At 47.0% G+C, this 26,536-nt stretch overlaps 1 protein-coding gene across 1 annotated transcript in view; it reads right to left on the bottom strand.

Moving 5' to 3' along the window:
* The window catches only part of Tenm4 (teneurin transmembrane protein 4), a 393,055-nt gene that overhangs the window by 25,020 nt on the left and 341,499 nt on the right, over positions 1 to 26,536 (bottom strand). Inside the window, 4 exon segments of the mRNA XM_051148959.1 lie at positions 6,865 to 7,742; positions 13,351 to 13,505; positions 17,614 to 17,846; positions 25,567 to 25,587. Coding sequence (XP_051004916.1) covers positions 6,865 to 7,742; positions 13,351 to 13,505; positions 17,614 to 17,846; positions 25,567 to 25,587 — 1,287 coding nt within the window.

The following is a 26,536-nucleotide window of genomic DNA, read 5'->3' as shown; positions in this document are numbered from 1 at the left end:
AGTCCTTTCACAGCTGCCCCAACCACATCTTTTGCAGGGCGCGGGTGTCTCTCTCCTTGGCTCCCACTTCAGTGACTTGCCTTACTCCTGCCTTAGCCTGAAGAGGAGTAATGGCTCGTCATTCTTTTTAGTGCCCATGGGTCTCAGCACCTTTCTGTGATCCCTGATCCTCACCTGTCCCTGTAGGTGCCTTCGTCCAAATGGCATTTTTGGAATCATGTCTCAGTGGACAGATAGGTATTTGTTTTGTGTTTCTTTCTGAACTTCTGTCCTTTAGCTTGCGTGGTTTCTGGTGAGAATTTGCTGTGGTTTCTTATCCCTTTTCCCTCTTATAAAATATCCCTCCCCCCACTTTTGAGATGTTTTCAGAGAATTCCCCCTTTTAAACAATTCAATCATTTAAGTATAACATGCTTAGAAGTTTCTGTGGGTGTATGTATGTACGTACAAGCATGCATATTTTGCCTGGTACATTCAGAGCATTTTGAACTACTTATTGTAAACACTTCTTGGCCATTATTTGCTCAAGTATTTCTTTGGCCTGTTTTCTGTTTTCTAGAATTCTATCACATGTACATTTGAGCATTTTATAGTCTCCCATAGCTGTTGAATGCTCTGCTCTGTGGGCTTATCTTTTCCTCTGTGTGTGTGAGTTTGGGTAATTTCTATTGACCTGCTTTCTTTCCTCAGCTGTGTCACGCTGTCACCAAGAGCTATGGGCCCATCGAAGGGATTCCTCATCTGTGTAGCCCTGTTCCTCGTTTCTAGCACTTCCATTTGATTCTCTTTCTTCCACATCTCTGCTGAACTCATCCATCTGATCTTGCCCACTGCTCACCTTTTCCATTAGAGCTGTTAATATAATTAACAGTTATTTTAAATGCCCTGAGGAGGTGTTTTCAACATCCGTGCCATATCTGGATGTGAGTCTGATGACTACACTTTTTGCTTTTTCTTGCCCCTTTGCATGGCCAGTTGGAAAATGTGACATCTTGTGTAGCACAGCGGAGACTGAGGTGACGTGAGTTTCCTCCTGCGAGGTCTTTAGTGAGGGTGTGTGAGGTAATGGCTTTAGGATTAGGGCTGGCTTTGAGGCTCACTGTTTTTATGGCCAACCTTGGTATACCACAGGCATTGCATTCTTCTAGCAATAATTTGATTTAGAAACTGCTTTGCTGGAGCTGTTTCTTACTTATTTTTTTTCCCTCTGCCTCCAAGTCACTCTACCCCTAGGTTTAGGTTCTTGCTCTGTCCTGTCTTAGAGGGATGCCCTACACGTGCTAGCCGACTCCTTACTTCTTTCTATACTGTATTCTGCCTCTTGCTTTCGCTTTAAGATTTTAGGCAGTTGTGGGTGATGGGGGGGGGGGGGACACATCCTCTATCATTCTGACAGGGCTTTGTGGGAGGTGGCCATGGGACTGTGGTCTGGTCAGTGGCCCTGGCCTTTCTTAGGAAGCAGCTCTGGGCTGAAGACCTATCGCTGCCCATCTCAGCAGCAGTGATGCTCTCCTCTCTGTCTCTTTGAGTGGATTTTCACCAGTGTCTAAAGACAGTGCACAGTTGCCATTTTCTTTTGCTCCTAGGAAGAGACAAAGAAGTGGGTGGGACAGGCGGGTACTGGGTTCACCCTTAGCATCTGTGGTGCCCCTCTACCGTGTCAATTGTGTGAGACACTTCCCCTACTCCCACTGTGTGTGTGTGTGTGTGTACCCCTGACGTGATTTGTAAAGGGTGGGGTGGATCATAAAGAGAACATGAAACACCTCCCTAAATTCTGCAGCCTCAGCTGAACTATTACTTCTAGGGTCTAGCTATGTGCACCCCGGTAAGCTCGAGCGTAAATGTGGTCCTTTTCTGCAGGTGCAGTTCACTCCTTGGATTTGGGCCAGCTGCTTGCCTTGTGGCCTTCAAGAAAGAATGTAAGGAAAACGCATGAATTTGTCTCTAGCGAGGCTTATTTTCATTGTAAAGTTGGGGACGATGCTCTCTGTAGCTCTCATATCTCTCAAGCACAGACTGACAGCCAAGTATTTTATTTGAACTGTATGAATTGAATTCTACGTCCTGCCAGGTACATTGATGAAGCTGGAGCCAGGATCTAAATCTAGTATTCTCACTGCAGCATGTGGTTTTTTTTTTTTTTTTTTCATTATCTCCCTTCCCTCCTGAATCTACATTTCATTCATAAAATATTTACTGAGCACCTATGAAGTGGCAAGCCCTAAATCTGAAGCAGAAATACATTTTTATTTAGCCATTTATTTATTTTAGAGACAGGGTTTCTCTGTGTTATCTTGCCTGTCCTGGACTCACTTTGTAGACCAGCCTGGCCTCGAACTCGGAGATCTGCCTGCCTCTGCCTCTCGAGTGCTAGAATTAAAGGCATGCGCCACCACACCCAGCTTCAAGTTAGCATAATTATAACAGGAGCTGTCACGGGCACTGCGGGGGAGCTAAAGCCACTTCCCCTTACGCAACACAGGGAAGCTTGTTGCTCTCTCCCTCCCAGAAAGTCACCTTTGGAACTAGCCTCATTCTGTCTACTTCCTTCCTCACTGGCTTTTCCTTTTGAGACAGGGTCTCACTATGTAGCATAGGTTGCCTTGCAACACACACTGCATGTAGCCCAGGCTGCCTCAGCTTCAAGAGTCCTGGGGTTGCAGGTATATACTACCACATCTGGCTTTATCAAGACTTTTTTTTTTGGCCACTAAGTTTTGTGTGACCTGGAGCTGAGTCTGAAATCAATGGTGCCCCCTGCATAGAGCCAAGGGCCGCATTGCAGTCTTCTAGAAGGGTTTTCCAAACAGATGGGGGGGGGGGGGCTGAGTAACTGTGACTCTTTTACAACTGCAGACGCTCTAAGACAAGTTTCTCTGAAGTATATGCTGTTTACATTATATGTTTTATTTATTACATTAAGAGAATTGATAAAACCAACTTAAAGCTTGTTTCAGTAGTAGCTCATGCCACAGGCATTCCCAGGGTTTTATAGGTCTGAACATTGAGTTTGAATCCACTAAGCTGCCTCACGATGCTAAAGGGAGACACAATACTCCAGCAAATCGTTCCTTGGCAAAACTTCACATAATTATTTTGGTTAAAAATGTTGTAGCGATTTCTAGGTAGTTTCATCCTTTATGAAGTAATTTCACTTTCAGAATGTGTGTGTGTGTGTGTATGCAATTTTAGCCAGAGACTTAGAAAGAGGTGTACAGAGACAGACAGAAAAGAGACATACACACACATAGGCACACAGACACACACATGCACACACATACAGACATACATGCGCACGCGCGCGCGCGCACACACACACACACACACACACACACACACACACACACAGAGGAAGGGGAGCCAGAAGAGGCCAGAGACTAAGAGGGAGACATAGAAAGACAGAGAGAAACAAATGGAAGCAGAGAGATAGATACTCAGAAAGAAGGACAGAAGGGACCAGGCACAAGAGCAAGGGGAAACAAAATTAGAGAGCAAGAAAGCAGACACTCAGAGAACAGGATAGAGTCCCAGAGAGACAGCAAGCAGGACAGAGACTCACCCAGAGAAAGTGGGGCAGAGAGTCAGGGAGAAACAAGTCAGAGATGGAGAGAAGGTGGGTATCAAGTCTTTAGATGCTCGGAATGACCCAGAATGATCCTTAGTTCTGTGTGCTTAGTTTAGGCTGCTTGAAAGCCCCCTGAGCCTGCCCTCAGTTCCATGGCTATGGTCTCCTGAGCATTGGTGTCTTATACCCTCACTTTGTTTCCAGCCTCAGCTGGAGCACTTTACTGGGGCCCGCAGTGTACCCCATTTCCAATACTCCCAGGACATGACTGTTTTCCTGGTTCGTGCCTTGAACTCTCAGACATGACATTTGAGTCTACTCTTCCTGCCTGCCCCGACTTCTGATTCCCACCTCTATTACAACATTTTTTCCCCTCTGTAGCGTTCACTGCTTTCCTTGCGCGCTGCTCCTGTAATTACTGTCGCTGTCACTGTGTTGTTGGAAATAGCAACAGCAGCTATCACTGAACTTCCCACATCATATCGCATTGAAATTCCAGGCTTCAGACCACCCCTAGAAACACAACATTGATTTGATCCCTGCCATACAGGTAAGTCAGGAAGCACACAGAGAACGTGGCCAGTGCAGCAGGAGAGCGGGGACTTGCGCTTTCACTATACCAACTGCACCACTTGAAGCTCGCTGAGACTTTTCTCTGAGCCTCAGTGGGCTCATAGGTAGAAAGGGTATGCAGATGGTAACTCTTACTGACTGGGGAGATCCTTGTCAACTTATTTTTGTGTCAGGCCCAGGGGCTTGCAAACCCTAGGTGCTATTATAGATATTGAAGAGTCTGGCACTCAGTAGGATCTCAAAAAGAAAAAAAAAGTTGCTTTTTAATGTTAGGTATCCTACCTTCTACTTTTGGTTTGTGCCAAGGATCAGTGTTTCTCTGTGCCCTGTTATAAAGTGATTCTTTTAAAAATTAAATGCTATTAAAAAAATAAAATTGTAACAGTTTCTTTTTCCTAAAACATCAACTATTGGTACTGAGGGGATAGCCAAATTGGTCAAGTGTTTACCTTGCAAATATGAGGACCTAAATTCAGCCCCCAGAAGTCACATCAAAGTGTCGGGCCCCCAGAGCCTGGGAGCAAGTGCACAATCCAGCACTGGGGAGGTGGAGATAGTCAGCTCCCCTGCTACCCAGCTAGTCTAGCTTAATTTCTGAGCCACAAACCAATGAAAGACCTTGTCTCCTTTTTTTTTTTTTTTTTTTTTTTAAGATTTATTTATTAGCTATATAGTGTTCTGTCCGCATGTATGCCTGCAGGCCAGGAAAAGGTACCAGATCTCATAATACATGGCTGTGAGCCACCATGTGGTTGCTGGGAATTGAACTCAGGACCTCTGGAAGAGCAGCCAGTGCTCTTAACCTCTTAGACATCTCTCCAGCCCCGAGAGACCTTGTGGTAAAGGAGGTGGAAGGCATCCTGAGGGTGCCTGGGTTGGTCTTTGGCCTCCAAACACTGGTATCTGCACATACCAATGCATCCAAGCAAAGCTGTGGACTCACATACCTGCATAATAGTTAAACTGCCATCAACTGTGGCTGTGATTTACATGGAGGACACAGAGGGAGGGCTCCTTTTTGGTGTAGGTGTAGAAAGGATTTTTAGTTTTCAGGGATGCTGGGAGTGACAGTGGCACTGATGCGTTAGCATTCAGTTTGGGATTTGAGGGAGTGACCTTGCGAACTAATTGCGTGAACAGATTTGCTCTGACAAAGAAACCCCTGTATTGGCTAAATAATGTATAAGAAGTTTCCACCAGGCAATGGGGAAAATTGAATTATTTAGTATATTTCCATTTCAATGAGTTAATCAAGATAATTGCTATTTTCCTGGATCTTTGTCTTTTCATTGCAATTAACAAGGCCCCTGTTTGGGGAAAAGAATTTAACTAGTGAACTTTGTACATGGGGCTGTGGCATTTTTTTTTTTTTAAGTGTAAATTATATTTTAAAAAAATCAATTATAGCCCTCTCCTCCATCACCAGGTTCTAGGGCTGTGAGAAACTGATGCTTATCTAGTCTGAGGAAATCTTGTTGCTCAAGGGCTCAATGCATTTAGTATTTGCAAATGCGGGGGGGGGGGGGGGGGGGGGGGGAGGGAGGGAAGTGACAACGCCAACTCATAGCTAAAACTCTGGCCCCAGACAAACTTCTGTTTCCCTGCAGTGTTCTCACAATATTACAACCCGCAAGTGGGCCTCTCTCAGCCTCAGTTTCTGTTTCTGTAAAAGGAAAATGTCCTGATCACCCCCTCCACTGTGAGGATTTGCTCAGTGACTCAGTTTCTAGCACAAAGCTGATGTTCGACACGACTAAGTGCTTTGCTGCCTCTTGCAGCCTGTCTAACGCTGACACACTCAGCTGGCTCAGTTGTCTGGAACATGACAAAAAAAAAGAGAAGCTTAGAGAAAGTCTATGTCAAAAAAGAGATGTTACAAGCCCCATTCATTAAAACAGCACCTCCGTCTTCTATACATATGTGAGGTGAATAATTTGTGGCGGATTGTAATGAACTGGACTTCCGTCTCTCTGGCTACCCTGCTTCGAGATGCGTACCTTGCACCTGAAACCAGAGAGTGCCATGGCAGCACTGTGGTGAGGAGGGAGGGGCCAAACCGGCCCCACCCCAGATACAGAAGCCAAAAAACATTTTGTTCATTTAGAGGTGAAGGGTTCTGTGTCCTCACTTCTGGAAGTTATTTCTGTAGCACAGCATGGTATACACCTGTTATCATTGTTTAATGAACTCTACTTATTAAAAGAAAGCCCAGTTGATGCTTATATCATGTGTTTGAGAAGGGAGACATGTAATGAATGTCTTAAGTTCATCCAAAAAAAAAAAAAAAAAAAAAAAGGAACTTCAATTATGTAGACAGTTTATCCACGTGGAGTGGTTTCTTCTATTATCACCTTGCTGTTTATGTGAAGATAACATTTCAAGTATTTTTGGCTGACCTGAGTTGGTAATCTGAGTGGGTGTCTACTGTATCCAGTTTACAGGTGTGGAAACTGAGACCTTGAGAGGTTAAGTCCATGGTAGAGCTGGGATTGAAGCTCCACACCTGTGGGTTCAAAGTTAATGCCTTTCCCCACTTAACCATTTCCCTCTTAGGAGAAATAATTTAGAATACGAATATGCAGAACCTATCACTGGTAATGGTTTTCACCCCTAATCCTGAATTAAAATGAAGTACAGAAAAAAAAAAAATCACACTCCATCAGTTCATTCATTGTCAGTCTTACAATGCATCTCATAGAACACAACCATGTCTTGATACTTACTCATAGAATGTTGTCCATCCATTTTCATTGCTTTTGGTTGCCAAAAGGCCGGAGTTGCCATGGTATGTCATCATAGCCAGCTCATGTCCTTGTGTGGTCACACTTCTGAGTGCACTGTTGGTGCCCATGGTTACCCAGTATACCTGGCCATCTGGGACCACCAGCCAGAGGGGCATCCCAGTGGAATCTCGGCGGACGTTCACCATGTTGCCATTGTTGTCTGTGATGTGTGTGATGTCGCCGTCCCCCGTGTACGTGAAGTTGTACAGGTAGTCTCCTGTAGGCAGGCTCTGGGTATACAGATGTTTGCCACTGGTATCAAAGAGGTACAGCTCCTGGTCGATGGGGGAAGACAGCTCATACATGTTCTGCGTGTTGAGGAAAGGCTTGTTCTTCCGGATAAATCGAATTCGGATGTTTCCGAGGTCGGCCACATAGAGCTCTCCATCAGCACACACAGCCAAGGAAGATGGGGTATTCAGCTTTGCATCCTTGGCATAACCATCATCTCCAGAGAAGCAGTCACAGTTGGCATCGTTTTTACAGTCACAGCCACTGGGGGCACCAGCAACCAGTGAGATCTCACCACTTGTAGTGACCTGCCTGATGCGGTTGATCTTTTTCTCGTCGGTCTCAGCGATATACAGGACTCCATTGTGTGAAACGGCCAAAGCAGTGGCTGACTCCAGGGTTGCGTGGATGGCCACCTTGCTCAGCAGGAAGTGGTCGATGCCTGGAACCTGGCAGTGCATGGGCCTCCCAGCGACAATGCGGACCTGGTGGTTTTCAGAGATTTGCAGGACCACGTTGTTGTCAAGGACATAGAGAGAGTTATCCATTGGGTTGATGGCTAAATCTGTGGGCCACTCCAGGCGAACCTGACAGTGGAGACACCAACAATCAAATGATGCCAAGATGCCCACCACTAGTCACCCCTAAACTCCCAATAACCCACCATCATGTCCAAAGAGCTTTTATATACAGCTTGACCCAGCCTGACAGAAACTGAAAACGGGGATCACAGTCTTGGAGACAGGCTTGGGTTTTGAACCTGGACCCATCACTTAGGACCTTGGGCAGGTTGCTTTGCTTTTCTGAGCTTCAATATTCATATTGGGAAAATAGAGATGACAGCTGTACATCCTGACACACAGCTAAGTAACCAAACAGAACCAACTCAGATGCCCAACAACTGAGAACTGGAAATAATTAAAACACATTTACTTTACTTGCAAATTAGAATACTGTGAATAACCATTTAACATGATGCTCCAGGTTGGTGGTGCCCAACCTTTCTAGCACTGTGACCCTTTAATACAATTCTCCATGTTGTGGTGACCCCCCAACCATAAGATTATTTTTGAGGATGCTTCACAACTGTAATTTTGCTACTGTTATGAATTAAAATGTATATGTCTGATATGCCACCTTCCTGAGGGTCTTGACCCACAGGTTGAGAACCGCCGCTCTGAGTGGCTGTGTGATGACGGTGGGGAAGTGTTTGCTAAGTAGGAACAAACTGACTACAGAGCTGCAGGAGTAGAGTAATACCAGCTAAGGAAAATATATAAGTTGGTTTATGGACAAAGAGAAGATTAAAAGCTTGAAGGAAACATACCAAAATGATAACCATTCTAGGATCAAGGATGATGCTAATAGTATTACTTTAAAAAATAATTGTTACAATGTACATATAGTTATTAGTGAATGTAAAAAAACAAAAACAAAAACACCTGGGTGGTGGTGCCGGCACAGGCCTTTAATCTTAGCATTTAGGAGGCAGAGGCAGGCAGATCTCTGAGTTCGAGGCCAGCCTGGTCTACAGAGCAAGTTCCAGAACAGCCAAGAGCAATTCTGTCCCAAAAAACAAAACAAAACATAACAACCAAAAACAAACAAACAAACAACAACAACAACAACAACAAAAAACCCCAACCCAGTTTATGAGGTTGGCTCTCTGTTTCTTTAGCTTAGAGCCATTCCCAGGATAGGCCAAATCAGTCAGGGCTCAGCTCCTGTGTCCTAACAGCCTGCTGTTTCTCACCCAGCTCCAGCCCCTGTCTAATCTGCAGAGCAGAGGAGCTTGCAGACTCTCCAGAGCTACAGCTAGGCTGCTGCGCACACTCCCCGGGGCTCTCTGGGGCATGGTCCTGCCAGCTTTCGGCTACATCAAGAACACAGTTTGCTCTAAAGTGACAGGAGAATTTTCAATTTCCTAAAACCCATTTCTTGTCAACACTGGCCGCTAAATATTTTATGCCCTCTGGTCCTGTGGCACCTTGGGGACTTACTCACAGAGACCTTTCTGCCTGTCATTATGATGAAAAGACGGCGTCCTGATGAGTGGGTGGGTGGGAAGGAGCAGAGAGGGAGCCCCGTGGAGAGAGAAGGGAAAAGCAGAAATGAACAGGAGAGCATTTTAGCGTGTTTTACATGTTGCTTTATGTTGCTGTGTGCCTGGGAAAGAAAGTTCTCCTACTAGATTCAGTGTATTAGGTTTTACGTTGAGATCTTTGATCCACTTGGACTTTAGTTTTGCGCAGAATAATAAATATGGATCTCTTTGCATTTTTCTACCTGCCGACATCCAGTTAGAGCAGCACTATTTGCTGAAGATGCTATCTTTTTTCCATTGTATGGTTTTGCCTTCTTTGTCAAAAATCAAGTGTCCATTGGTGTGTGGATTTATTTCTGGGTCTTTGATTCTATTCCATTGATTGATCTGTATGTTTTTATGCCAATACCATGAGGATTTTTTTTTTTTTTTTTTTTTTTTTTTTTTTTTTTTTACTGTTGCTCCAGAGGAGGGAGGGGGACACTAACCCACCCACAAAACCTTTAACCCAAAATGTTGTCCTGTCTACAAGATGTGCAGGAATAAAAAATGGAACAATGACTGAGGGAATGGCCAACCAATGCCTGGCCCAACTTGAGACCCACCGCATGGGAGAGGGCAGCCCCAGACAGTAGTAATGATGCTCTGCTGTCCTTGCAGATAGAGGCCTAGCATAGCTGTTTTCCGAGAGGCTTCATCCAGCAGCTGATGGAAAAAGATGAAGAGACCCACTGCCAAACATCACGGCTGAGCTCAGGGAGTCTTGTAGAAAAGTGGGAGGAAGAATTGAGGCATCTGGAGGGGTCAAGGACACCACAAGAAGACCTATAGAGTAAACTAACCTGCGTCCATGGGGGCTCACAGAGACTGAACCACCAACCAAAGAGCATGCACGGGCTGGACATAGGTCCCCTACACATATGTAGCAGATGTGTGACTTGGTCATCATGTGGGTCCGCTAACAATTGGAGTAGTGGCTGTCTCTGACTCTGTTGCCTGCCTTTGGAAGTCTTTCCTCTAGGGTGTGCTTAGTTGTGCTGTGGCTTGATGCGTCAGAGTAGGTTGGTACCTATGGGGGGGCCTCCCCTTTTCTGGGAAGAAGGGGAGGAGAAATGGGGGTGGGCATGAGGGCAGGACTGGGAGGAGAGGAGGGAGGGGGCTGCAATCAGGATGTAAAGTGAATAAATTAATTAGTGGGAAAAGAGCAAAAGCCATCACTCTCAGCTGCTCTAGGTTCTGACACATGCCTTGCCTGGCGTCTCGGCACCAGACCTCATGCGTAAAGCTTTCTGGTTTCTCCTCCTGTTAATGATAATCCCACCGCAGCTTCGATACCCATCACCAAAATGTCAGAGCTGGACCTTAAGAACTTCTGTGGTCCTCGAGCTCCTGTGTTCGAGGGATATGCTGTGGGGGAGGTGCCCTTTCCCAGTTGTCCTGAGCCCTTCTGTAGCTCCACTAAGGTATTTTGAGCCACCTGCTTTGCCACAGAGTGATGATTGTGCACAAACGCGTTGTCACAGGAGTAAATGAATGCATGTTTACAAGTGGTACCCAGAGCCGGAGGGATGGGGGCAGGGCACCTCACTTCCTGTTTGTTTCCACAGTCACTAACGGGTCAGGTCATCTTACTCAAGTTTCTTAGACACCGAGAGAGTTTCTTTCCCACATGTAAATCAGAGTCATCAACATTATCCAGAGGAGTCGTAGCAAATGAGACAATATACAAGGAAATTCTTTGTAGATTTTCAGGGAACTAATTTTACATCCTATTACCAGCCGGGTGCTCTGTGCTAGGCGATTATGTTCTTGATTTCATTAGAGAGATTCATTTCCACATCCTTGATGAAACCCAGTGCAGGGCTCAGTTTGTAAAGGGATTTCCTTCCACCCAGCCTCAGTTTCCTTCATTCTACCCCAGGGACTAAGGTGGCAAATGAATGAGAAAAGGGAGGTTGTCCTCAGCTCTGACCTCATTTCTACAAGAAGACCCAGCTCACGCCAAGTTTTCACTTTGGCTCCAAAGTACAGATTGGAGGCCCTACCCGCTGAGCTGTGAGAGCCAGCCTCCCGGGCTGAAAACTTCTGCTTGCCTCCTGCAATGTCTCTTTGGGGCTTGGTCTTTTGTCTTCTCCCAAATTCCACTGCTTATCTTTTTTGCAGGCTCTAGTGATGCTCTGTGCCTTTCCTTCCTGATCCCCACAGGAAAGCCAACTAGCTGGGTGTTGTTAGTAGTGGGATCTCTGAACACAAATGCCACCTTCCATCCGTATATGTAAAAATGTATGCCACCTGTGTTAAGAGTTCAGTGGGAGGGAAAAAAAATCCAGTTCTTACATTCACACATAGGCAGCAAGGACCAGGAGTAGAGATTTAACTCCATGACTTCTCAGTGCGTGGCTTTTGTGTTTTTCTCCTCCTCCACATGGCGGCTGCCTTCCAAGGCTTTGGCGTGAGTGCCTGGCAGTGCCTCTATCTAAACCTAAACAAATTTCCAGTGTGTGGATTGAAAGCACTCGGCACCCCTGTGCTGGCTGGTCCAGGGCCCGTTTAGAGAAGCAAAAATACTTGTCTGCACATCCTTAGGTTTTGGCGGCTTCCTCCTGGGTAATTCTAGCCTGCTCACAGACTGGAAAGGGAAATTCTCGAGCCAGCAGGGTGAAGCCTGCCAAATTGCAGAGTCGGGTGGCAGAGAACAGATTCTACTCTGGAATGAATCATCCCAGAAGCTGGCACGGGGGGACACTGCACCAGCAATGGGCTGCGATGGGATGGGAACACTAGGACTGCTAACAGTGTGGTCGTGGGGCTTGGAGAAAGGCTTTCAAAGATACGTGTTAGTACCAGAGGAAGGCGTGGGGAGTGAGGCTGGGGGAAAGGCTCCTGTCGGCCTCTGTCTATGCCCTAGGTGGGATGGATGTTCACTGACTGAACTCAGGCCAAGCCCTAATCCAGGGCCTGGCAGTAAAGGACCTGGTCCTTGCCAAGTCATTATGGGATACATTCAGGACACACTGGATAGCCAGTCACTGGGTCTCATTGGGTTCTCGCTGCCTACCTGCTGAAGCCCAGGTCCCTTGGCATAGTCTGAGGTCCTTTCCTCACTGGTTCTAAACCACACTTCCTATCTTAACCCCCTTCTAAGTGTGGCACCCTCTGCTTTGGCATTTAACCTTCCAGTGTTCTTTGAGACAGGGTCTCATGCATCTCAGGCAGGTTCTGAACTTACCATGTAGCTAAGAATGAATCTTGAACTTTGGTTCTCCATCCTCCACTTCTCGGAAGTGGGATTGCAGGAGTGTGCCACCGCATCCAATTTATACGGAGCTGGGAATTGAACTCGGGGCCTTGTGAATGCTAAGCAAGCATTCTATCAATGGAGCTGCAACCCCAGGCTCCCAGTGTTCTTTGGCCACACCAGGCTTAGTAACACCTTTGCATCTTTGCACATAGGATTGCATTTTTGTTCTCTTATGCCATCCAGCAAACCCAAAGTCCAAATCTATGCCTCCTCCTTACTGAAAGTGGATGCTTTTTATTCGTTACCTCTCAAGTGGTAAGCAGTGTTGATGCCAGGTACTGCTGCATGTATTCTCAAGGTAATCTAGCTGTGCTGATGACGGCCACTTCATTGTATAGTTAGGAGAAAGGAAAGATTTCACAAGCCCATCCGTGCGCCTAGGCTCAGGGTAGCTACACATCTACTGAATGGTACAGCTACGGGTCAAACAGCTATTCAAAGCATATGGGCTGTGTTTTGACCGTGTACCAGGCTCTTTGGTTAAAGCAGAGGACATGACAGCTATAATCAATGTGACCATACAGCTTATATTTTAGAAAGTAGACAAATGTGTGCATGTGTTGTCAAAGAGAAAGTTCAGAGCTAAGAATTTAAATCCACAACCGGTCTGTTGGCCCTAGGAAGATGTTTTTTTCCACCGACCTCTGAGTCCGCACTCCAGCCACACAACTTGTTATACATAACGGTGAACACTCAGGTCAGTTTCTTCCTCATCTTCTCCCTGAACCAAGTGTGCTCCATTCAAAGGCTTGAATAGTGCCAAGAACAGTAGCCACCAGGCTGGCTGGGTGACAGAGGATGGGAAGAACAAACAGCCACACAGGGTTTCTGGCAGTCAGTGCCTTCTCACCTGAGAAATATCCATGACAGAGTCACAGCTGAGGGGCCTGGCCGAGGTGAGGTCATTGGAGCCCAGCAAAGTGGAGATGATCCCATTTTGATCGACGCGTCGGATCATGGTGCCGTCCACGAAGTAAATGAGCCCGAACTTGTCCACTGTAATTCCTGGGGTGGAGAAGGCCAAACGGGAATTCAGCATTGGAGAGGAGAAGGAGCCATACGGTAGAAAGTTGAGGATTTGACATCTGCCCCCATCCAGCACTGTCCCACCGAGCTACATCCAAATCCCTCTACTTCTCATTTTTTATTTAACTCTTTGTTACATATTTTCATTTTTTAAAAAACATCTAAAATGATTATTGTTTCCTTGAGACAGGTTCTCATTACAGCCCAGGCTGACCTCAAGTTCTGGATATAGAGAAGATGACCTTGAACTCTTGAACTCCCACCTCTGCCTCCCAAGTGCTAAGCTTATATGGGTGCATGACCACGCCTGCCCGGTCTTATACAGTGCTGGGGATTGAACCTAGGGCTCTGTGCATGTGCGGCAAGCACTCAGTCAATTGAGCTACATCCCCAGCCCCTCCAGTCCCCTTTTAGATGAACAAGGGGCAGGGAAGGTGCCAAGGCTTTGAGTGCTCCATGAACTGGGGCTGCAAATCCACGTCCTAGACTTCAGGCTCGGTTTCTCACTTTGTTGCCACAGAATCTGGGTTTGTGAAGCCCTGGAGGCAGAGGTGGGAAAGACCTTTCCCAGAGTCCCTGTGAATTATTCAAATTAACTATCTCTCAAGCCCTACAAATACAACAAGAATATATTTCCTTTTTAGTAACAATGTCTCTTTTCTTCCAAGACAATCATACTTTAAGTTTACAAACCCTCATTATTTCAGTTCCACTGGGCACTATGAACTCACAGACTAAAAAGCATCCTATGGGTTTGGGTAGAGAAGGGGTTTGTTGGCCTGAGGAAGGCATACTGAGGATGAGAGTCCAGGCTGTCATTCAGCATTCCCACCCCTCCCCCCTTGCACTCACTAGACTGCTCATCCTGACAACTTTCTCCACAGGGCTGTGGGACTAAGTCACTGGACCTCCTGGCATTTGTTTGCAAGCCTGCATTTCTGCCCCCAGGCCTGAGGATTTAGGATGAGCTCATGGCACCCCCAGGTGGCTGCTTGAGAGAACCTCTCATGAAGGTTGTGTTTCTAAAGGCCGTGATGGCAGTACAAAACAAAGTCAGGTCACTCTCGGGAGGTCATTCCGCCTGGCCAGGGACTCTTTTCAGAATCACCTGGAGAGCTCTGGCTTGGCTTCACTTCTGGCGATGCCACCCAGGGGATTGTAGGGCCTAGGACTGGTCGTGTGTTTTCAGAACTTCTGGGTGTTATCTGCCACCCATGAAGGGTAACAGGTTTTGAAATGGAGGCACAGGACTGAGTCAAAACCCACATGGGGTACCATGGAAAGTGACAGACCCAGGAGGGAGGCGGTGACATAAAGGGTAATCTGGTCACTTGATATGCTCCATTTTCTTCTGGCCAGGTGATGGGAGGAAGGGTTAGAAGAAGCATTGGGAGGGGGCATGCCTGAGCCAGGAGGCTCCTGGCTGAGTTCCTTCACCCATGAATCTTAGTCTCCCATTGCTGTACAGTACAGAATGACAGCTTCTGAATGGGAAGGTGGGGGAAAGAGCTCAGTTAGTAAAGTGAGGAACCGAGTTCCAGTTCCTGGACCCACACAGAAGAAGCTAGGTGTGGAAATGCTGTTACAATCCTGGCAGGAAGGTGGAGACAGGTGGATCTGAGGCTCACTGAGTTCTAGGTCAATGAGAGGCCCTGTCTCAAAAAAGAAATGATACCTCTGGTCTCTGGCCTCTTACACATGATTGTACACACAGCCTCATACAAATCTTACACGATTGTGTACTCTTGACATGTGCATGTACACCCTCACAAACACATAGACAGACAGACAGACAGACAGACAGACAGACAGACACACACACACACACACACACACACACACGGTGGTGGTGGTGGAGAAACAGCTGACTTGGAATTTTTAGCCCCCAGTACTCATTTGTGGCCCTTGTGACTGTGAGACAGCAGCCAATTCTCTGTGGCTGTGGCTTCCAAGGCCTGGGTGGCTTCTCAGGTCCCTGTGTCTCTTCCAGGCCTCCGGGGACCTCTGAGTGATGGCCCCACCAGAACACTCATTCCATCCCTCTTTCAAGGACTGGGAAGTGGGAAGAGGACTTCACACCAATGTGCAGGCAGCTTCAGGGCTGGGAGACTTTGCTGTGGTCCTGCCTAGAATGTCAATTAATTTCCTTCCTTAAGCAGCAGGACATGAGTCTGCCTGTCTGCCTGGCTATGCCCTGTCTCTCCCTTCCATCTGCCAGGACTGATGAGCGCTCCATGAACAATTGGGTTTCTTGTTTACAAAGTTGGCTGCGCAGGCTAATAGAAGTGATCTGTCCCCTGATTAATTACTTCATTTTTTCTCCTTTTGTTGTGCTAAATAGATGGACATCTTTTCTCCTCCCTACTGCAAAGTGACTGCATATTGCAGCACCCTTGTCATTTCTATCTGGGTTAATTACAGGCTTTTGGGCAATGGTATTGCCACTCCATCTGTGTGGGTGAGGGAGGGGACCACAGGCACGCAGAACGACGGAGAAATGCCAAGAGAGAAGAAAATGCTCTCAGCAAGACACTGTTTTAATTTGAAGAGAGAGAGAGAGAGTAGGATGTTGCAGCTGACAGGGGCCTCGGGGAGCATTTAGCTTAACCTGCTTATTTACAAATTGGGAAACTGAGGTTCGAAAGGGGAGGTCTGAGAGCCTTCTAGAGGCAGAGAAAAACCACAACGCAAGCCTGTGCTTGCTCTCCACAGCTCACTCAGTACTAAGGAGTCACAGTGAGCAGGGCGTTTAACTACTGATGCCACAGCACTTACCCTGCACGGTTATCACCTGACCATCCCATTAGTTAGGTAGATGGTCTGCCATGACCCTGCATGATGGCACAATACACAGTAATGATAACAACAGGGCCCTCCTCTGATGATGTTTATATGTACCCAGCTGGCTGTACCCAGCTGGCTGCCCTAGATAGTTATATTCCTGACACTTAAACTGAAGTATGACTGCATTGGATAGACCTCTAACAGAGAGGAGGAAGAGGAGGTTCAAAGCGGTTAAACAACCTGTCCAACGCCACACAGTTACTAGGTAACAGAGCCTGAATGTGAAGACACACTTTCTCAGCAGTCTACTGCTTTGACTTGAAACAAGGCCTTGCAGCCCGCTGGTCTTGAGCAATATAACCATCTCTAGCAGTTTCACAGGACAGCACATGAACTCTATCCACGCTGGCCCCCAGAACAATCTTAGGAGGCAGTCGCAGGTGACATTATTACCTTCATTGTATTGAGTAGCGGCCCCCCCCCCCCCGAGGCTTAAGGGCTAGAAGTCCCCGGCTGCAGGGCCTGCTACACAGTAACTGCCCTCCTGAAGGATGCCTGTTGGTAATGATGGCTTCTCTTCTGTCAGGCCTCCTCAGTCTCCAGGCACCATGGGTCTCTCTCGGCTCAGAGCCCTCAATGCACAGCCCTTCCTCCTTGCACCTCAGGGAATGTGGCGCCTCGCTCCTATCAGAGTGCTTACCACGCAAGCTTCATCGGTTCTGCCACTGTGAGCTTGGCTATGCATGACGAAGCGAGGTGCACGCTGTAAAAGCTCGATGAATGGAAAATTAGAGACTCGTCTCTTTGAGTCTACCATAGATGCGAGGAACACCCAGGACAATGTCTTCCTGTAGTAACACCTGAGAGAAAGCCTGCACGCCCAGTGGGAGGGAGCTGATCAAGGGCTGGGATGTTGGTTTGTTAGAATCCTACACAGCAGTAAGGAATGAGTAGCTGGGAGAGTATTGACTGTCAGGGAGAAGTCATTTGGCATTGTTTAGATAGAAGCAGCTTGCTAAAAGAGTGTGTGATGTTTCATCCTGTTTGACTGCAGTGACGAATGTGCACAAACACTCAGAAAAAAAGACAGGGGGGAAAGACAGGTACTGTTAACCTGAGTTGTTTCAGACAGGTGGAATTATCACAATTCCTCTGTATACGCTGTCTGTCTGTCTCAGACCTCTTGCTGATGATTGCCTATATCACACACACACACACACACACACACACACACACACACACACACACACACACAATTTCAATGCCAAACAAAATGGTATTGTTTTAAAAAGCAAGGCCTTACCCCTGGGATTAGTGAGCGTAGCTTCCGTGGCTTTCCCACCATCTCCGCAGCGAGTGTCATCAAAGGGGAGGCACTGGTCACCAGTCCCCGCCACCACCTCGGAGTTTTTGACAAGGTCCTTCACCACTGTGGTGGACTTGACCTTGAAGACCCGCCGGCTGTTGGTGTCAGACAGGAAGACAGCCCCACTCATGGGGTCTGTAGCCAGGTAGTACTTGTGTGCTGGGCTGTGACTGCAAGAGAGGCAGGGCCAGGGTGAGCACTTTCTTCTCTCCATCACATGACTAGAGTTGGCACAGCATGACTATGGCCACACCACCCTGATCTCCTTTGGTGCTGGATCTCATTTGGATGGGGGTTAGACAACATGAATCCTCAACCCATTTGAATCTAAGCAAAATGAGGGTGCTATCTTAATTAGGGGTGACCTGAGAGCTTGGCCTAATGATCCCTCTAATTACTAATACACCAACCTCTTGCCTGGCCTGGGCACACAGCTCAGTCTGTAAAGTGCTGGCAAACACCAGGATTTGAGTTCAATATGCAGAACCCATGTTTAAAAACAACTCAGTCAGCCATAGGGCTCTGTTCTTATAATCACAGTGTTTAGGAGGCAGAGACAGAATCCTGCGGTGCATGAGCTATGCTCTGTCATGAGCTCTAGACCACCAAGAAACTGACTCAAAACACAAAACAAAACAAAACAAACAAACAAAACCTGTATATGGTACTTGAGAAATAACACCCAAGGTTGTACTCTGGTTTCTATATGCTGGTATACATATCTGATGCCTACCTGCACATACATGTGCCCTCTCCCATAATATACAAACATACAAATACATACACCAATTCCCTCCACTGGGCCTCTTGCTATATTGCCCATATCAAATGCTAAACACATGCTTTCTTTTTTTCTCTTATGTGTATTAGTGTTTTGCCTACATGTATGCATATGAGCCATGTATGTGCAGTGCCCACAGAGGCCAGGAAAGGATATCTCCATCTTCCTATCGTGGGTCTTCTGTGACAAGCTTTACTCATAATCGTTTGGACTAGAGAGGTGGCTCCACACTTGACTTTAAATAACAACCCAAGGTTTAAAACAAGCCTTTTTTTTTTTTTTTTTTTGCAACTTCCAATTGCATCTTGGGACTGACAGATAAGACACTGGCTAGACTGGCCTGCTGCCAGTGTCCACCCTGTTTTCTGTTGCTCCTCATGATGGATTTATCAGGAGCCCAGGTGTCTCCCTCCTGCAGTCAGGCATAAATGAGATGCAGGATCAGTTTCTAATTTTCAGCAAACTCAAGGCAAAAGAAACAGAGCAGAGGAGCAGTACCGATAGGGGTCTGTTTATGGAAGAAAGTCACAAAAACTGGGCTCTGGTAACAGGAAAGAAGTCAGACCACGAAGAAACATGAAAAGGGCAATTTCCCCTAGCCAGAGGCTGGGGAAAGGGCCCAGGGCATGAAACCAGATCAATCGGGATTCCAAGGTGAACCTCAGTGCTTGTGTTGTGAATTGGGGAGTGTTAGTGCTTGCTTATGAATTGGGGACATTCAATGAAACTGCATGTGTCAAGCACGTAATGTGACGCCCAGCACACGGGAGGTGCTCAGCAATCATGTCCACTGCTGAGTTTGTGCTTGCCTTTGGAGATGACTTCCAGCTTAAGCCTGGATTCTAACTACTCAGGGGTCCTGATTACAACTTCTTCCAAGTCTAGAGCACACCACTGTGATGTCGATTTTCAGCCCCTGTGTGGTCTGATCATCCATGGGTCCCTCAAGCAGCATCTTAGTATCGTACATTTATCAAGCACAGAGAGTAACCCATCCTGGTCCTTTGGAGAAACTTAATCTTACAAACTGGTGTTTATTATACATGAAGCTTGAGTCTCTGTCTCTCTGTTTCTCTATCTCTCTGTCTCTCTCTCTGTCTCTCCTTGTCTCTGTCTGTCTGTGTATGTTTGTGTTTAGGGCCATGGGGTCTTAGTCTGGCCCTGATTTCTCATGATTAGAAACATCCCTTGCTTTTGGTAACGTCCTCTGGGCCAGAGCCAGGTATCCCGGCCCCAAGCCCCCTTACTGTTTTCTTTCTGAGTTCCACTGATAATGACATGCTATTCTCCAGTGTCATTTCCTCCCCAGCCCTATCCTGCTATGCCGTTGCCTCCTAGTGAATGAGGACAGGGTCCTCTTCCTGCAGCCCGGGTCTCCTACAGAACATTTTTTTTTTCTAATCTGACCCAAACCCCACCAGGCCATTTCAATGTTTCAGCTTGCAAGGCTCCCCCATCTTTCAGAGGAAGCACACATCTTCCAAGCCAGATGTGCCGCGGTCCCTTCCGCGCAGACATCCCACACCGGGGACTCGCAGGAACAACAGGCCCCTCGATGCATTTGGCTCTGCCTGTATCCAGTCCTCTGCTCCATCCTTTATCTTTGCCGTTTATTCTGCAGGTGCCCACTTGGGGACCTTTCCTGGCAAACTTTGCCTCTGTGCCCTGGGGTTCACACTAACGTATGCCTCACCCTAATTACAAGGCCATAGCTGTTCATATGCCTTTCATATCACCTTTTGGTACTTAAAAGAGAAAAGGCTAAAAAAATAAATAAATAAAAAATAAAAGGCTAGATTTTTTTTTTTCTTATCCACTTTTGCATTTCCAACACTCGGCTTTCAGCCTCCAGCCCTTCAGAGCGGCTTGTCTTAAATAGATGACATGTTCAGTTTTAGTTTATTTAGGTGGTATTTGCATTAAAATCACTTAGCTTTTCTTTTACTTCTCACGGGGCTGGCGGTAATAACACAGACGTCCTGTTTATCTTGAAATGTCCCCCTGGGACTTAGAAGGTGGCACAGATTTAATCTTCCCAGACAACCCTGATCCTGGCTTAATAAAGCACAGTGACCTCAGCTCCTGCTCTGTCGGGCTGGAGTATCCTGGTCTCCCCAGCTTCCCCGTGACAGCCAGGAGGCAGGGGGACTATTTCATTTCGGTGTGCATCACTCATGATAAACTGGTGTTATCTACCTTGGCAGAAAGAGGACCCCTAGGGAGTATGGTGGAGGGCCCTGTCCACTTAGATTAGCCCCTTGAGTTTCTGGCTCACATTGTCCTGCACTGCCCTGAAGAAGTGTCACTCATGTGAAACTTCTCAAATGGGTGATTGTCAAGAGAGGGTGGCCTTGGCAGGAGTTTCCCAGATCCTGTAACAGTTATGGCTGCATCTTTTACGCTTGTATGGTGGTCGGCATGGAAGGAAACCGTTTGCTCTCAATGGAGGAGGTGAGTGCTTAACTGGGGCGAGTCAATGAAAGAGTTGTGGCTCCTTCAGCTGTCCAGTGGTCAGGTCTCTGCTCTGCACACACGGGCCTTTACAGACATGTGTAACACACACACACACACACACACACACACACACACACACACACACACACCACATACACACACACACGTTTTTGAGACAGGGGCTCATTTATCCCAGGCTGAACATGAAACTCACCACGCAGCTCGGGATATCCACGGCCCCTTGATTGTCCTGCCTCTGCCTCTCGAGTGCTGGGATTATAGGTGTGTATCATTAAGCCTACTTTGTGTGTGTGTGTGTGTGTGTGTGTGTGTATCAAACCCAGAGCTTTGCACTCTACCAACTGAACTCTACGTCTAATTCCACGTTTCTTCCTCACGCCAGCCAGCTGCACTGCACTGTGTCTGTGGTCTCCATGGGACCCTCCCCAGGCTGCAGCCCCAGCTGCTTATGGAACAGGGCTGTGGAGCTGATGACACAGACTGGGATGTGCCTGGCACGGGAGGGTGTGGGTTCTGTCCTCGGCTTTGTGCCTGCACTAGACACACACGGCTTCATTCCCCTTGTAACTATCACACTAAGTGCAGACTGTCTTCTTACATTTAAGAAAACTGAGATGGACAGAGATAAAGTACCTGACTGGGACCACAAGCTGCTGAGTGAATTTCAATCTACATCTATCTGCCCAACTCCACAGTCTGTTCGTTCAATTTCTCCACAAAGCTGCCACAGTTCCCCGAGCACATCAACGCTGTGTCCTCGGGGCCTGAGGATCTGCTGTAAGCCATACAATCCTGGAAAACATATGCTGGAAGACAGCTCCAGGGGCCCTTTTGACTCGCCCATCTCAGGAGCTTCAGCTGAGGCCTCCCCTCACCTGCCCTACCATCCCTGGACCCCACTTTCCCGTTATAGCATAACACGTCCTCACGTTTCCACTAGAGATACGGCAGATCTTACTACTAGTGTCTGTAGCACTTGCACAGCGTTTTCCTCTGTTGTATTGTCTGTCTCCTCAATAAAGCCTAGAACTTGGGACTGGAGAAATGGCTCAGCAGCCAAGGACACTAGTTCAATTTCACTGATCTTCCAGAAGACCTGAGTTTGGTTCCCAGTACTCACATAGTGGCTCACAACCATCTGTACCTCCAGTCCAAGGGGATCCAGTGCTGTCTCTGGCCTCCAAGGGTACTGTGCATATGTGGCACAGACACATATATGGGGGAAACATCCATGTACATAAACCATTGCCACCACTGTAACACCACAACCACCACAACCAACACCTTGAGCTCATCCAATGAAGGGACTGACCTCAAGTCCTATAATGATCCCACTGCACAGACTCAGGAAAATTGTTCTGAAAATCTCTGCTGACTTTATGCTGTATACACAGGAAGAATCCAGCACCCACTGCTAGTGATCTTAGAGTGACGGCTCTGCACATCAGAATTTAGAAGAAGTGGGCTGAACAAGAGAGACTGAGGGGGCTGGCTTCTGCCTCTGGGTTCTCTTCAGGCGAGTCCTGGCCTCAGCCAGACTTCAGTGTGCATAGGATGCACTTGATGACGTCACTGAGATGCAGATTTCACTTCCAATAGTGCAGAACTTGGCACTTCTGGCATGCCCCTGAGCACATCCGAGCTGCACTCTAGAGGCCTGGGCATCTGCTGCAAACCACACAAGCCCTGTAGGCATGTGATGGAACATAGACTGCAGCACGATCTCCTTTGAGCAAGGAGCCTTGTTTAGCCATGATGGATGGGGGGGCGGGGCGGGGAATCATATCTTCTTCAAAGGTAGTGTAAGGATAAAAACAATGCAAAGAAAGCCGGGGGTGGTGATGCACACCGTTAATCCCAGCACTTGGGAGGCAGAAACAGGCGGATCTCCATGAGTTAGGGGCCGCCCTGGTTTACAAAGAGAATTCCAAGTCAGCCAAGGCTATTACACAGAGAAACCCTGTCTCAAAAAACCAACCAAACAAAAGCAATATACAAAAAACTTTGCAAAGTATATAAACCTCTATATATAATGTCTGTTCCGATAAAAACTGAGATGCTTAATAAATGCAGCTGTTTTTTGTTTGTTTGTTTTTCTGACACAGCATCATATATATTCCAAGGGACCCTGGACCTACTAGGTAGTCAAGGAAGATCTTGAACTTCTGGTCCTCAGTCCTCTATGGGGTTAGAGGCCTGGAGCACTGTGCTCAGCTTCTGTGATGCTAGGAATTGAAGCCAGGGCATCAAGAATACTAAAGCAGCACTCTATTGCCTAATTTATGTCCCCAGCCCCCAAATCTGGTGACCCCCAAGAAATCTCTAGAATATTTATGTTGGTGAATAATAGCCATGTATTCTTGACATAATGCTGTCCTGCTAGCCTATTTTCCATGACAGTTAGGGGCTCTTTTGAGTTAGTACAATATGCGTAGGTTGGCTTTGAGGGGATTATGTGTATGCATAAGAACAAGCTTCCAACAGCTCTCCTTGACCCTGGGGAAGAAATCCTGGAAGAGATAAGGATGCTTGTTTCCTGAACAGGTCCACAGCAGAAGCTGAAGGGACTCTGGCTACCAGGAATCCCAGGATAGCAGGTAGCATGAGGGTAAAAAAAGTCAAAGACGGATATGTCTCTCTGGGGGTGTATATACACAGGCCAAGACTTTCACGGAAGCAAACGCTGTTGCTGGAAGAAACTGAAAGAGCTGACAGATGAAGATAAACTTCTAGAACTACTCAATATTCACTAAGGGGGTGAGTGGGCACTGAGACTTAAACAGAGCAAAGAATTTACTAATATCAGTATCAGTCCAAAAAAAATCATAACTGGAACTCAGGTTCCCTGCCTCCTTATTAGGAAAGTGGGTGGCAATGGGCTAGTCTCCTTTTCTGAAAGATTTTTCCCAGCTGAGAAAACTAGTTGAAAGAAGATAGGGTCCTGGTTTTGACCACATATTAGGGCTGTATCAAAGGATCGCTGAAGCTCAGAAGTAAATACACACACACACACACACACACACACACACACACACACACACACCAACACATACCCACAATCCCACAGAGAGACAATCTGACTTTTTTCAACTGATAAAGAATGGAAACCAGACAAGCTGGCTGGTCAGCCAATGCCACATGGCGCAAGACTTCTAGCTGTGTCTGCCAGTACCACAGGCATGTCCAGTGTGTGTGTGCATGCGTGTGGCATCATGGACTGAGTGATTCAGTGTTAAATGCCAGCTTCTAATTTAGGGCACACAGGAAGTGTACCTCTGCAATATAGAAACTGAGAGGGCAGATCAGTGAACAGCCCAGGAGCATCCATACAAAGCTCACTGGACGTAGGCTTCAGTGTGAACAAGGTTTGTTCCTGCTCTGGGAAGTGCATAGTTCCTATTGGTGACAATGTGGAACAGGAAATCAGTTATGTTTTCATGATTATTCATGCTACCATTAAGCCTAGAGTTTATGGTTTGGCCAATTTCTGATGAATTTACCTTCTTATATGTCTTTGGTTGTAAGAAGACTCAGTTCCTTTTGGGGGAAAGATGGAGGCCTCTTATCATCATGATTATCATATTTATAATAAATTGTAATATGCTAATTACAAAACCAGCATATAGAGATTGCAATAGTTATTACAACTACCAGTAACATGTCTTCTCATAGCAATTTTTGGAACTTCTCTCTGTGCCTCTGAAGAGTTTGCAGAGATCCTTTTTTTCTTCTTACAATCATTTTTAATAATTGCAAGGTAAAAATAAAAGTTCTGAGAGATGAAGCAATTATTTCAGAGCTCCACCACTGGGGAGCTTCAGTCGCCTCCTCCATAGACTGGATCTAATCACAGATGTCTATCTATTTCACAGGATGGTTTGGACACAGATGGTATTCATGGGAATTGCCTAACTCTCTGCCGTGCAGCAAGGACTCCACACATATGAGTTATTACTGATGGTAGCATATGCACATATGCACATATGCACATGCCTACTTACATATACACGTAAATTCAGTAATGACTGGTGGTTCAGGCTTTGTCTGTCTCTTCACTGTTCCAATGAACCTTCCTTTATAGGGTCGTCCCATGAACCATTTTGTCTGAGTCTTAACGTAGATACCACAGTTCTATCTGCTCATGGTCAGCTTTCAAATCTATACCCTGACACAGTTCTGTGGGAGAACTGTTCTCTGCATGAAGTCACCATGATGTCCTGTCTGGAGGCGCCTCAGGAGGGGTCCCTGGTCTGTTTTCACATTCTTCCCTTGCACGTCCCATGGCCAGGACCTCACTCAGCAATCAATATGAAATACTACTGTTCTAAGGCTTAGGCAGGCTGTGGCCCTCAAGTTCTTCTCCCCCATTACTCCAGCCTGTCCCATCTGTAGACTACAGGACAAGTGTCTCACTGTGCCCCAGGTACAAGGAATTTGGATCTTTGCCACCTCCCCCCCCCCACCCCCACCATTAGCTGGGTGTTGTCATGGCAACCGATTATCCCCTCTCAGCTTCGAAGCTCACAGGGTTTCGCTGCCATTGAGCCCTCTGGGATTGACAAGCGTGGCTTACCATACACAGCATGCACCAAGGCGGGGGGAAGAGGCAGAGGATTCGCCACGGGTTCGCTTACCTATGTCTGAAATCTTTATTTCTGACAGAAGACAGGAGAGCGGGGAACAGAAGAAAGAATGAGGTGTTAGCAGCAGGGTTAGGAGCATTATTAGCAGCTGAAAAACTTGACAGCGATGGCACTGTACAACACCATAATAAGTAAAGACTTTGCAGCCACGGCACTGACAGGTTTTCTATTGGAGACTCCTTGTCAGTGAGCTCACTTCCAAGCAGCCGCATATCACAGAGGAGGCCCAGTTTCACCTGCACCACCCTGCCGACTTAGGGGAGCAGACAGGCCTGATACAGCAGACTGCTTTAGCACAAGACATAGGAGCAGGTGAATTTTCTTCTCTGGACAGACAGAGGTACACAGGCTTGCTGCTTCAGCTCTCTGCATGTGTGCTCTCCTAGGAGAGTTTTTCAAAACATGGGGAGCCCATCAAGATCCTTCCCAAAACACGGCATGAGACTGGAGAATGAGCATAATTAGGGTTAGGGTATGACACAGAGGAAAGGGGCCCAGCAGGAAAAGCCTGCAAGAAGATGTGAAGATGATATTACGCTAAGTTTTCTGTCCTGACTTTGTTGATTCCCTCTTCTGCCTCTTGCTCTCTTGCACCATCCCCGACAGTAGTGGGAGGGGAAAAAAAGTATATCTTATTTGGGGGCTATGAAAATGGGAGGCCCAGAATTTCTAAGTTTGCTCCAAGCCACACAGCTTCTCTGCTAAGTGGAGCTGACCCTTGGTCCTTCGCTCTTTCTGGTAGGGCATGTAAGCTCATCGTCGGACTGAAGCAAATACAGCCGAGGGGGTCCTTCTTGCCTGACCAGTGCCTATGCATCACCCTCAGAACTGAGAAATAGGGCAAACACATTCTCCTGGAGTCAGGTGTCTCAAGCAGTGTGGTGTGTGATTCCCTCGGTGGACACAGCACGTGAGCATCCTTGAACTTTGTCAGTTTGACCTGTGTGGGGATGGCTGCTCA

Source organism: Acomys russatus, chromosome 7 (assembly GCF_903995435.1).
Source record: "Acomys russatus chromosome 7, mAcoRus1.1, whole genome shotgun sequence".
NCBI lineage: Eukaryota > Metazoa > Chordata > Mammalia > Rodentia > Muridae > Acomys > Acomys russatus.
Note: the sequence above shows the minus strand (reverse complement) of the source record. Positions and strands in the feature narration are given on the sequence as shown.